The sequence below is a fragment of the Rhagoletis zephyria genome, unplaced genomic scaffold, assembly GCF_001687245.7.
Source record: "Rhagoletis zephyria isolate East Lansing unplaced genomic scaffold, Rhagoletis_zephyria_1.1 Rzeph_scaffold_00220, whole genome shotgun sequence".
NCBI classification, from domain to species: domain Eukaryota; kingdom Metazoa; phylum Arthropoda; class Insecta; order Diptera; family Tephritidae; genus Rhagoletis; species Rhagoletis zephyria.
The window spans coordinates 85,479-99,334 of record NW_016157304.1 but is presented as its reverse complement, the minus strand read 5'-3'; the positions used below and the strand labels follow the sequence as shown (position 1 = coordinate 99,334).

The window sequence follows — 13,856 nt, the reverse complement described above, 5'->3', positions numbered from 1 at the left end:
ATGGGAGGTAGGCGTGGTTATTATCCGATTTCGCCCATTTTCAATACCATCCGTCCCACGCCCAAAAGAAGTTCACGTACCAAGTTTCGTTAAGATATCTCAATTTTTACTCGAGTTATCGTGTGCACAGAGGGACGGACGGACAGACAGTCACCGCTTAATCGATTTCTCTTTTCATTCTGATCATTTATGTATACATTTGTCTATATCTATCTCGAATCGTTTTGCCTGTTACAAACAACCGTTATGTGAACAAAGTTATAATACCCTTGTGCACAAGTGCGCTCGGGTATAAAAATAAGGGTATATTTTTTTCGGTATGGAGCAATCCTGGGGGGTGAGAGCACAAAAATTCCGACTTTACTTTTTCACATGCGTTTTTGGACCACACTAATGTACATACATATGTTTGAATGGTTGTATATATATTTGCATGTATGTACCAGGGTTGTTGCGAATATTCGCATTCGCAACCGCAGAGCTTTCGCATTAATTTTAACATTCGCATTCTCTTTCGCATTCGTAATAATCAATGCGGAGCTTTTGCGAATGCGAATGTTGTGCAAGTGCACCGATAAAACGTATATCTGGCAAACAAAATGACAAATTGTAGCCAATACTTTTTTCCTGTGGTCGTTGGAGTATTTGTGTAACAAAACTGGTCAAATGTCATATTTATCAACTTTGATAAAAATGTCTTTAAACTTATTATTTCTTAAGCTATATAATCGAGCAGTTATACAAGTTCCCACTTCTACTTGACCTTTGACGTACGTCAATGAGAACATAGTCCTTTTAATAATATATATTTTTTGTTTTCTCTTCTTTAAATACCTGCATTTCTTTCTTTATTATGATTTTTTTTTGGACCAATCTTAAAAAAACTACTAGACATAAAAGAAGAAAGTGTGCACTGTAATTTTAAACCAAATTGTCGTTATTTGCTCTTGATGTTACATATCGTCACCTGAAATGCAAAAAGACATAACAAACTTCTTCGCTGAAATACAAAAAGTCGTAACTAATAAAAAATTCAAAATTCAGTTTTTGATTGATGTGGTGGATTTAATCGAATTTCAACTCCCACATCAGTTATGGTGTTATTACGTCTTTGACGATGTATTCGTTTCAATTATTTCAAATGTGGCTCTTTGGGGAATTTATTTTAAGGAAAAATTTTAAAAACAGTAATTTTGTTTACTTGTCGGGCAATATTTTTTCATAGATAAATATGTACATTGGATCCTTGCCTAAAGGCCTCTGTGGTAAAACTCTCCCCCTACGTCTCCCTTCTTTGCTATTTAAAGTGAAAGATTAAGCTCCTACAATAGGGATTTCCAGCTAAAATCTTCAACATTTAGCTATAAAGAGAATCGATGATGAAATATTTAAAAAGCTATAGATCCGACCTTTAATTAGGTAAGAATTACGTTACTATCTGAAACCCTCATCATTCGTGATTCCAATAATTCAAATGATTATAACAAAAAATGGGTGCTTTTTTTAAAGAAATAACAATATTCTGATCCGATTCGGCTGGCAGCCAGTATCTTAGAAATAGAATTTTGTTCAAAATTTTCATTCCTGGAAAATAATAATTTATTTTCCATATCCACCTATCTAGCTCGCTATATGCACAAATTCTTCAAACCAGTCGCAGAAGACCCATTAAAAATGAATTACAACAACTAAAATCGACGATCTAATGACGTTACAAGTTCCCCAAATTCTGAAACTGCTAAAGGAATGAGAATGAAGGATTCTTTTAAAAAAGCTTCAGAAAAACCTGACGCATCTGGTTTGGTTTGTAAGCGCTGTTGAAACAACGATCTCACCATTATGCTAGATTTTTCAAGTGAACATGAAAGTCAGGAGGATACATCCGACATTTGCAGCACCGATGAAATTCTCATTACTTTTTATTAAATAAAATTTTAAGTTTTTAAATTGAAGTGCTAAGTAAACTAAACAATAAAAATTACTAACTTTTAAATTTTTTTATTTACCTAAATAATTTAGTTTACTTACCTGGTTATTTCTTAAAAATACTTCGCATCCGCGGATGTCTTAAATTTCACATTCGCAACATCCCTAGTATGTACGTATATTTGTGTACATGTATATATGAACATATGTAGTACAAACGAAAACAAATCTAATAAGCTGCTCGTTGATATAAATGCGACTGTACTGATTGTCAAAAATTATGTTTGTTGTACATTTGCTCATGTTTGTCATTGTGCGTGTAATTTTTATACCCGAGCGCACTTGTGTAACAGCCAAAACGAATCGAGATAGATACATATAGACAAATGTATACATAAATGCTCAGAATGAAAAGAGAAATCGGTTAAGCCATGTATGTCTGTCCGTGCCACACTGGGTTATTTCACACTGATTTAGCGAATTAATTCAAAAAATGAAATTGAAATATGTTTAAAGTATTTGGTACCACGTAAAATTAGACAATATTTCACATCACTAACTTAAAGTATTTTTGTTCTATCCTTAACCGTTTTCCAACACTAAGCTCCCAAAGTTGACTATTTATAACAAGTTTGTTAGCAAGAGGTGATTTGTGTAATTTCGTCGGTGACTAAAGTATTTTTTCGTAATAATTTCCAAAGAAAGATTTAAAGTTAATATGGAACCTTCAACCTCAGGTAGTTCAAGTGTTTATATTGTATATTTGGGTTTGAAAAAAAGTGTGTTTATATTTTTAATTGATTTTTGTTTTAAACCTTAAAAAAATTGGTATTTTTCATGTTTATATATACATATGTTTTTTTGTGCGTGAGTGTAGATTATAATTTTGCATTTACCATAATCTGTGCATATTGGACTAATATCCAAAAAAAAAAGTTGCCCTTTTGTGCCTTTTTTAAAATATTCAACTTTTCATCATAAACTCATTGCAATAATATAAGAACAAGCTTACTAAAGTATGGAAAAATGTATGTACCAAAGTCATTTAATGTTATTTGTTGTTGTTCTTATTGCGGGTAAGTTGTTTTCTTTATGAACCCTACATTCAGCACCCAGGTAAATGTTTTTTCCTCTTGTTTACCCTTAAACTTTACGATAAAATTAATAACTGCGTAACCTTATTTTTGTTAGATTTTTTGTTTAGGTTTACATATATTTTGTATTATTATCATAGTTAGCTGTTAAAGTTGGGTAAATAAAATTAAAAATTGCAACACAAATTCAATATAGAGGGTGTCATATGTACAAGTAGAACGGAACTTCTTTACATGCATGTATGTGACTGTTCTTGTAATAATATTGTCAGCAACCTACATGTCACGTAGATAACAGAAGTGTTGACAAACGAAAGCTAGAGATGGTGGAAGGGAATGCAACTCAATTCGGGTTTTCTTTAAAAAAATTGTTTTCCATTTTAGGAGTAAATTCTAATTCGCTTTGTATAACGCGCCAGAGCCTATATGATATTATGCGGAACTCAAGTTGCCAAAATTTTCAAGAAAGATTCCAATATTTAAAAGATGAGTTGAAAAAACGATTTAAGCCCACAGATGAGAATATGGATGAATTTGATAACCGAGTGAGAATGTTTTTCGTGGACTTTAAGTCTCGTTGGACACGATCACACAGAGTAGAAGAGCGTTTTTTCAGAGCAAATCGTAGTTGGTTAGATTCGGGCATTGCTTTTATTAGCTGCCGACGAAATAAGCGTGGTCGGAAAGAGACATCCTTTGAGTTATCTGATCAACGCACTAAATATAAAAAAACTAAAGATCTACGGGAAAAAACTCCACTTTCCATGTTGGCTTTCGCTACACAGGTAAATTTAAGAGCTTCAGGAAATCTTGAGGCATCAAAGCTTGTCCATGAATTGACAACTGCATCTCCATCAAGGGCTTCTAAATATATACAAAGTTTTCACGAGTCAAAAGTAACGAAAATGAGTAATGAAGAAGCATTAGTTGTGTTGATTGAAGCTCAGTTAACTCGTCATCAGTACAATGTTGTTAAAAAATCCGCTTCAAAAATATTTCCTTCATACACTGGTGTTCAATCTGCAAAGAAGCAATGTTATCCTAGAACTGAGAGCATTCATATTTTCGAAAACTTAGCAGTAGTAGACTTGCAAGCCCTGCTTAATCACACTGTTGAACGATTATTATTACTTCAAAATGAAGTTATCGTCACTCTAGATAAAAGTAAGTTGTCTAAATTATGCTTGTATACGAAGTGGGGCTTTGATGGTAGTTCAGGTCATAGTTTGTATAAACAAGCTTTCCATGGAGCAGAAGCAAGCGATTCATCGGTTTTTATGACTTCCATTGTTCCAGTTAAATTGGTTTGTGAGGAAAAAATAATATGGCAAAATCCTCGACCCTCTTCCACCAGATTTTGCAGACCTTTGAGAATGTCATTTGAAAAAGAGTCCGCAAGAGTTTCAGTAGCAGAAAAAAATAGAGTAGAAGAGGAGATAAGGGATCTTTCTTGCTCTATTGTACCGTATGGCGATAACTTTGTAGAAGTGAGACACACTTTAATTTTATCAATGGTAGACGGAAAAGTTTGCAATGCCTTAACAGAAACATCCTCTACCCAAAAGTGCTACTTGTGTGGCGGAATGAGTAGAGAATTTAATTTAATTGACAAAATGATCGAAAAGGAGGTAAAAATAGAAAATTTACAATTTGGACTATCTACATTACACGGATGGATAAGGTTTTTCGAATGCCTTCTTCACTTGTCATATAAGTTACCAATAAAGAAATGGCAAGCCAGATCAGAAAGTGATAAAAAAGTCGTAAATGAAAATAAAAATCGAATAATAAAGGAGTTTAGAGAAAAAGCTGGATTAATCATTGATCAACCAAAACCTGGATGTGGAAATAGTAATGATGGAAATACAGCCAGACGTTTCTTCCAAAATGCAGAACTATCTGCAAGTATAACGAAAGTTGACTTGGAGCTGATAAAAAGAATGCATACATTATTAGTGGTGGTTACTTCGGGATATGAAATAGATATAGAGAAGTTTCGTGATTTTGCACAAAACACTGCCCGATACTTTGTACAATGTTATCCCTGGTATAACATGACTCCAACTTTACATAAATTCTTTATCCACGGACCGGAAATTATAGCACACGCTTTGCTTCCAATTGGCCAACTATCAGAGGAAGCACAGGAAGCTCGAAATAAAGATTTTAAAAGATACAGGGAGCATTTTTCTCGCAAAAGTAGTCGAACAAAATGTAATGAGGATATATTAAAGAGATTTTTAGTTACTTCAGATCCATTGATTTCAAGTAAAACAAAATTACCTGCAAAAAAATCTAAGAGCTTGCCGCAAACAGCTTTGGAACTTTTGAAATCAGCTCCTCCAGCAAATCCTGATGATGATGATAATGATGAATCTGATAGTACAGATACTGATGATTATAGTAGTAGTGACAGTGATGATTATTAATTTGTTATTCCTGATGCTTAAAACCGTAGCAATAATGTATAATCATATAAATATAAGAATAGCAACATAACTTTCAGTTTATTTGCTCTTTGGTAATACTATGTAAACCTTCGTAAAAAAAAAATTTCCCACTAAGCTGTTTTCGGAATTGACTTTTTTTTAGTAAACACGATGCAAATAATATTAATCAATCCAAATTTGTTCAATGAAATGTACGTTTGAATTGATCTACAGTTTCAGGGACAAATACCCCACTGTGCGTGCGTCCGTGTACACGATAACTCGAGCAAAAATTGAGATATCACAACGAAATTTGGTAAGTAGGTTTCTGTTAATCCAAGGTAGGTTGGTATTGAAAATGGGCGAAATCGGAATGTAACCACGCCCACTTCCCATATAACGGTAATTTCCAGAAATACGAAAACTGCGATATTTTAGTAACTACTGAAGATAATTCACTCAAAATTGATATTTACAATAACTTTCAGACGAAAAATAAGAATGTTATAAATTTTTGGAAAATGGGCGTAGCCACGCCCACTTATGGTTACATGTTTATATCTTGGTAACCGCTGCACCAATTTCTTCCAAACTTGGCACAGTTGTTGGCCTTGGTACACCATACCAAATGGCCGACAACTTTTTAAATCGGACAATAACCACGCCCACATCCCATATAACGGTAATTTTCAGAAATACGAAAACTGCGATATTTTAGTAACTACTGGAGGTTATTCGCCCAAAATTGATATTTGCAATAACTTTCAGACAAAAAATAAGAATATTATAAATTTTTGGAAAATGGGCATAGCCACGCCCACTTATGGTTACATGTGTATATCTTGGTAACCGCTGCACCAATTTCTTCCAAACTTGGCACAGTTGTTGGCCTTGATACACCATACCAAACGGCCGAAAATTTTTTAAATCGGACAATAACCACGCCCACATCCCATATAACGGTAATTTAGAGAAATACAAAATCTTCGATAAATCAGTAAATATAAAAGCTAATTTATTCAAAATTTATGCCTGGAACAACTCTTAACCAAGAAATACGTTTATGATAAAATTTTGGAAAATGGGCGTGGCTCCGCCCACTTATGATCACATATATGTATCTCGGTAACCGTTCTACCAATTTGTACCAAACTCGGTGTGGTTATTATGCTTGCCACATATAAGCAAAACGTCGAAAATTATTGAAATCGGACTAAAATTTAGGCCGTTTTTCATATAACGGTAAATTTCAGAAATGCTTGCAACTTCAATATTTCGAAATTTAAGGACGCTAATTTACTCAAAATTGATACACCCCGGCTTACCATCTAGCGGTAGCTTTCGGAAAGGTGAAAAAACATATATTTAATACTTGCGCCGGGTATTTAGTGTTCGGCTCCAACCGAACTTAGACTTTCTTACTTGTCTAGAGTAGTTTTGTGCTCTCGCTATCTCCTTGTATTAACTCGTCCTATGTTGGTATACTCTGATGAAAATATATGAGGATGATAGCAAGGCCAACTTATATAAGGTAGTGTTACAGGAGTAGTTCAAATTTTCGCCCGCTGTTTCTTAAAGAAAGCCATAAACGTAGCGACCGTTGGTGTTTTTTGCTCTAGATTGCACCGTTTGTGAATTTATGTCTTGGTTGTATGGAAGATCAAAAAATTTGAAATTTCTGGCAAGTTGTACAACTTATCGCTACATTAATGGCCATGTTGTACAAACTCATTTATTTTGCGTTCATTTTGTATACTAAATAACCGAAAATTGATAACTCAGCCGAAATAGGTACGTGCTTTCGTTGAATTTTATAAATGTAAGCCGAAACTATGAAATTGTAAAAATGAGATTTTACAATGAGACTGCTCGCAAAATTGCAATGCTTGTGGGCAAAACGTCCAACTTGATTGCGTATTTATTTGAACCAACGTTTTCAGCTTGCATTATTTCAAAAGGATATTTGTTGTAATTCATTCGGTCATTTACTACCATTATGCGTAGGCCAATTCATGAAATCATTTCATGCGTTTGAGTAGAGACTGATTGAATGAACACCATTTAATGATTTTATGTTTTTATACTCTTGCTACCACATGAATATATGAATTCGTGATAAGAATATATGAATTCGCCTTGGAAGATTGAAAGCGAGTAAGAATAAATGCCGAACAAAGGAATTTGCCTTCTTTCAACTTAAATAAATGCATTTTGCAAACAAAAGTGCCTTGGTAATGGCGAATTTGTAAGGATCTATTGATTGCATTATAAACATTTTCATTTATTTGTTAAACATACAATTACTTCCATTACAACCCGGTCCTATGGATGTTAGAAGCGCGAATTCATATGTATAAGGTGGTGTTACTGGAAAATGAATAAATAAATTATATGTATATCAGAAAATTAATAAGATGAAATGAAATTATTGTTTGATTTCTAACCAAAACCTATGTATGTAACTCAATCGCCTAATGGTTTGACGAACCGTAAACATATGTTTACACATACAATTTCGTGAGTAGGTACCTGATACTCACACCGTTTTTAAGAAGTTTCACTTCTACCATGTGTACGGTGTTACACACGCAGTTTTTTTTTATGAATGTTACCGCATAACTTTGGACCACGTTAACCGATTTCTACAATTAGTTTTTTAAAGTTACCTCACAGGTCGTCCCATACTAATTCGGTTTAAATCCATTCATTGCATCATCAAGAAATTAACGATAATCTTAAATTTTTATATGAGAATTGAAGTCGGTTTTGTTTTTTGCTTAAAAATTACTTGTTTTATTTGTCTTTGTGAGTATTCATAGATGCTAGACCGTTCAGCCTTTCTTGACCTGAGGTATTTCTCAAGTAGGTTTTAATCCTTTTCAGGCATGTAAAACTTCGTTCAGGTGTAGCTATTGAAACGGGCAAAAGTGCAAGATCTTAAAAACTTTCTCAAAAGACGTTGAGCCTTATCATGAGTCTCATATTCCCCGAACCGGTTCACTTTTCACTTTTGGTTTCCATGGTATTACTATGGGCGGATGACAAATTTTCAGGGGATTTTTTTTTTTCAGGTGTAACTCAGGATAAGGCAGGTTGTATTCACTATTTCTTTCCACATTTTTACCTCCACAAGAAAGTTTTGTTTCAAACAGTCGATGAAGTTACCAAGAAACTGGACTATTTAAAGTATAGTACCAGGTTGGCTCAGCTTTACTCGGAGCGCAAATATATATACATATGTAAGTATATGGAGAATAGTAGCAACACCTTCAACAAAAAAATTTCCAAAAATCTACGAACAGCCCTAAGTACTTCAAACTTGCAATTTATTTTACTAAAGTAAGTTAGTGAAACGCAGCAGTGCGGACGTGTTTTCTATCGCTCTACTCTTTTACGATTTTCTAAGATTACGAGTGACTTTATTCAATGATGTTAATGTGGTGCATAAACTGTATACTGAGACAGTGACTGTAATATATCATTTAATTAAAAATTTCAACAATAATTTCACTAAAATGCCTTGCACATGTGGCTAAAAGTTGATCGTAGTACTCAAACAAAAGTGCTGTGCGCAAAGTGTAAAGAGTTTTATAACTTGCATTGTGTTGGTCTTAAGCCAGCTGATCTCGAGAAATTGCTGCACCTAGAGCAGAAAATGCGCGCGTTCTATCTTTAATAAATGCTCTGCATGATGACAAAAAGCAGTTACTAAACAAAACAGACAGAGAGCAAACTTAACAACAAAGATGCCGACATATCGAGCCCTAACCGCCAAAATAACGTAAGCGACATTTTTTTCAAAATTTTCTTTTTGATGCAGAAATGCATCTAAATGCTCTAGGAATATTTCTGCATCAAAGAGAAAATTAAAAAAAAACTCGCCTACGTTATTTTGGCGGTTAGGGCTCGATGTCAATACTAGAGCTGGGATACTATCGATAGTAATATCGATAGTTGAAAACTGTCGCCACTATCGATAGTTTTTGAAAATTATCGATGTAGGTTTTAGCGAAACTTCTCTCTTTACATCTCTTAACATTACATTAATTTTTTTCATCCAAGAAAAATAGACACTAAACAAACAAAAAAATAGTCAAAACTGCTAAAAAAACTTTATTCGATTTCTTATAATATGGTAAAATGTTAATAATTTCCTTTGTCCGGATTTTGATATGCGCCTCCGTATTTGATTCCAGTTGAACTTTTATAAGTATGACTTGTCAATTGAAACGAATATCTTTTGCTTTGTTTGTTTTGTAGTATTAGAAATGTATTATTATAGACAATTTCACTTATTTTCACTTCAAAAGGGACAAACATCTATCTATATATACAAAAATGTTGAGTTCGTATGTCACGGTCGTTAAAACTCGAGAACGGCTGAACGAATTTGAATAATTTTTTTTTTGTGTTGTTCAGTATACTACCAGAACCAATGATATCACAAAACATTGGAGGGTTGCCGCCTATTTAAAAAAATTTAATCCCAATTATATTGTTTAAATAAATAAATTATTACAATATGGGTATCAAATTAAAGAGGTTTAAGAAAGATAACTGCTGGAGATATTTTTGACGAGGGTTGCCACCTATTTGAAAATTTTAACTCAGTCAAATTGACAAAATAAATGACATGTTGCAATGTGGGTTCAAAAATAAAGAGGTTTAAGAAAGATAACTGCCGGAAATATTTTTGACGAGGGTTGCCACCTATTTGTAAATTTTAACTCAGTTAAATTGATAAAGTAAATAAAATATTGCCATGTGGGTGTAAACTAAAGAGTTTTAAGAAGGCTTACAGCCGAAAATATGTTTGAAGAGGGCTGCCACCTGTTTGAAAATTTAACTAAATTTAATTGATTAAATAAATGACATATTGCAATTTAGGTATCAAATTAAAGGAGTTTAATAAAGATGATTGTTGGAAATATTTTGGAGGAGGACTGCCACCTATTTAAAGTTTTCACTCAATTAAATTGATAAAATAAATGAAATATTGCCATGTGGGTATCAAACTAAAGAGTTTTAAGAAGGCTTACATCCGAAACTATGTTTAAGAAGGGTTACCACCTGTTTGAAAATCTAACTAAGTTTAATTTATAAAATAAATGGCATTACAATATAGGTATCAAATTAAAGAAGCTGAAGAAGGATGACTGTAGGAAATACTTTTGAGGAGGGCTTCTACCTATTTCAAAATTTTAGCTCAGTTAAATTGATAAAATAAATGAAATATTGCAATGTGGGCATTAACTTTAGATTTTTAAGAAGGCTTACAGCCGAAAATAAGTTTGAGGAGGGTTGCCACCTGTTGGAAAATTCAACTCAATATAATTGATAAAATAAATGGCTTATTACAATAAAGGTATCAAATTAAAGAGGTTTAAAAAACCGACTGTAGGAAATATTTTTGAGGAGGCCTGCCACCTATTTGAAAATTTTAGCTCAGTTAAATTGATAACATAATTGAAAAATTACAATGTGGGTAATAAACTCTAAATTTTTAAGAAGGCTTGCAGTCGAAAATATGTAGGAAGAGGGTTGCCTCCTGTTTGAAAATTTAACTCAATTTAATTGATAAAATAAATGACTGATTACAATAAAGTTTAAAAATTTGAACTCAGTTAAATTGATTAAACAAATGAAATATTGCAATATTGGTATCAAACTAAAGAGTTTTAAGAAGACTTACAGCCGAAAATACTATTGAAGAGGTTTGCCACCTGTTTGAAAATATAACTCCATTAAATTGATAAAATAAATGAAATGTTACAATATGGGTACCAAACGAAAGGTATTTGAGGAATCTTGATTTGGAAATACTCTCAATAGAATTATGCAATATGTAAAAGTAAACTGAAAATATTTGAATTAAATTAAATATTACATAACTGGTTCGAAACGGAAAGCGTTTGGGAAAGCCTTACTAGAGACATTTTTTGTTAATGTTTTCAGTTATCCAAATCCGGACAGTTTAAATGAAGAGAGAGTTTACAACATCTTATCAAACGAAGTGATCATATTATCAACGAAGAGTTGGTATACAAATTACGCACAGAAAAAAAATTAATAAAGAACTACTGATACAAATGAAAAAATGATAAAAGGCGTAACGAAAACATAAAAATATTCCATGAAATCAAATAATGAAAGCTTAAAATTGTTATCACCATTCCCTTACATTAACACAGTTAACAGTTAAATTTGAATCATAAACAATTTCGTTCGGGGTCACCATAGCCTACTACGTATATTGCGAGTAAAGAAATTTTGAATAACAATAGATAATATTATTATGATTATGATTATTATTACTATCGTGAGCTCCTATTATATGCGCAAACAAACATACCCAAATTAAAGCTAAGGCAGATGGGCATTTGTCGGCCGCTGTGCTGTAGTGGTAAGCAGTGCGCGCTTCCACTCCGCAACGCCTGGGTTCAAACCCTGGTCAAAGCAACATCGCAAAAAAATATAGAAAAAAGGTTTTTTTCTTAACAGCGGTCGTCCCTCGGCAGGCAATGGCAAACCTCCGAGTGTATTTCTGCCATGAAAAACAGCTTCACATAAAAATACAATCGCCGTTCCGCTTTGTGTGACAACATCAAGGCGCACGCCACAAAACGGAGGAGAAGCTCGGCCAAACACTAACATATGTGTAAGCGCTAATCTATTATTACTATTATTAGATGGGCATTTACGATCGCATGATGCAAGTGTTAACATAATAAGAGCTGCAGAACTGAACCACTCAGGAACAGTTTTTACAAGCGCGTGTAATTTCTGGCGTGTGCCGATGACATCGACATCATCGGTAACAAAAACCTCGAAGGCTGTTCTGCCTTGTCCAAATTGTATAACGAACGACAACAACATCAAATAAACAGCCACGTCACTGTTGCCAGTTATAATTTCGAGAAAGTAGAGAATTTCGTTTACTTGGGAACCAGCATTAACACCGATAATAATGTCAGCATGTAAATCCAACGCAGAATCACTCTAGCCAACAAGTGCAACTTTGGACTGAGTAGGGAATTCGGGAGTAAAGTTCTCTCTCGACGTACAAGAACCACACTCTATAAGTCACTCATCATGCCCGTGCTGGTATTAGGCGCAGAAGCATGGGCAATGACAACATCCGATGAGGCGGCTCTTGGAGTATACTAGAGAAAGATTTTGCGGAAGATTTACGGGCCTTTACACGTTGGCGACGGTGAGTATCGCAGACGATGGAACGATGAGTTGTATGAGCTTTACAACGAAATAAACATAGTGCAGCGAATGAAAATACAGCGGCACCGTTGGCTTGGACATGCCATTCGAATGGGAATCGACGCTCCAGGTCTGAAAGTATTCAACTCGCAATCCGCTGGTGGTACCAGAGGAAGAGGGAGGCCCCCACTGCAATGGAGGGACCAAGTGGAGAAGGATTTGGCTCCACGTGGCATTTCCAATTGGCGTCAGTTGCCACGGAGAGAAACGACTGACGTTCTTTGTCTAGCCCAGCCAAACGGCTTAGGCGGTTCCAGCACCAAATAAGAAGGAGAAAATTGTATCTGGGGACCTTATTCTTGGATGCGCCAGGAGGAACTAGGAAAACATTCCTGATCAGATTGATTCTGGGGACGGTTCGTTCAAAAAATTACATAAGCTTAGCTAGGGTTTCGCCTGGAATTTCTGCGACATTGTTGCCAGGTGAAAGAATTGCTAATTCAGCTATCCCACGTGCAATATTTTCAGAACATCCGGTATGGCAAAAGTATTACAAAAATTTAAACTCATTGTTTGGGATGAGTGTACCATGTTTTTGATCGATTGTCGTGGGATTTGCATGGAAACGTTTAACCATTCGGGAATGCATTGATGTTACTCTCAGGAGATTTAACGCAAACATTGCCTGTAATTTCCCGATTAATACTGAAATAGTCAACATTATGGCAAGGCGAACATACATAGACTGCCGAGGTATTCTCGCGACAAACACTGGATATTGGGAACGGAAAGCTGCCACTCAATGAGAGATTAAGACGAATTTTATTGCCTGACAATTTTGTAACTTAGAAACATCAAAAGGAGAACTTATCGAAAGAATGTTGCTTAATTCGGCAAATTAATTATAGGCTCAGTGAACGAGCTATTCTTGCTGCGAAGACTAAGGATGTCTATCACCTAAATAATAGTGGTATGGACAACAGTCGCTGCTTCAGCTGATCTTGCTCCTTTGGTGTACACCACTAATATTATTCAATGCAGCATTCAAAGTGAGGAAATAACCTATACGTCGATAAACACCCTTGTGGAAAAAGACGAAGTAATTAATTATCCAACGGAATTTTTCAACTCGATCCAGGGATGACGGCACATACTGAAATTGAAAATAGGTATGTCAATTATCATGTTGCGGAAT

General features: G+C 34.5%; 1 protein-coding gene across 1 annotated transcript in view; it reads left to right on the top strand.

The window, feature by feature from the left end:
• Nucleotides 1–1,881, top strand: part of LOC108358178 (ATP-binding cassette sub-family G member 1) — a 242,942-nt gene extending 241,061 nt beyond the window's left edge. Inside the window, exon 10 of the mRNA XM_017609352.1 lies at nt 1,625–1,881. Coding sequence (XP_017464841.1) covers nt 1,625–1,672 — 48 coding nt within the window. The 3' untranslated portion in view covers nt 1,673–1,881. The remainder of the gene's footprint in view (nt 1–1,624) is intronic.
• The last annotated feature ends 11,975 nt before the right edge of the window (nt 1,882–13,856 follow it).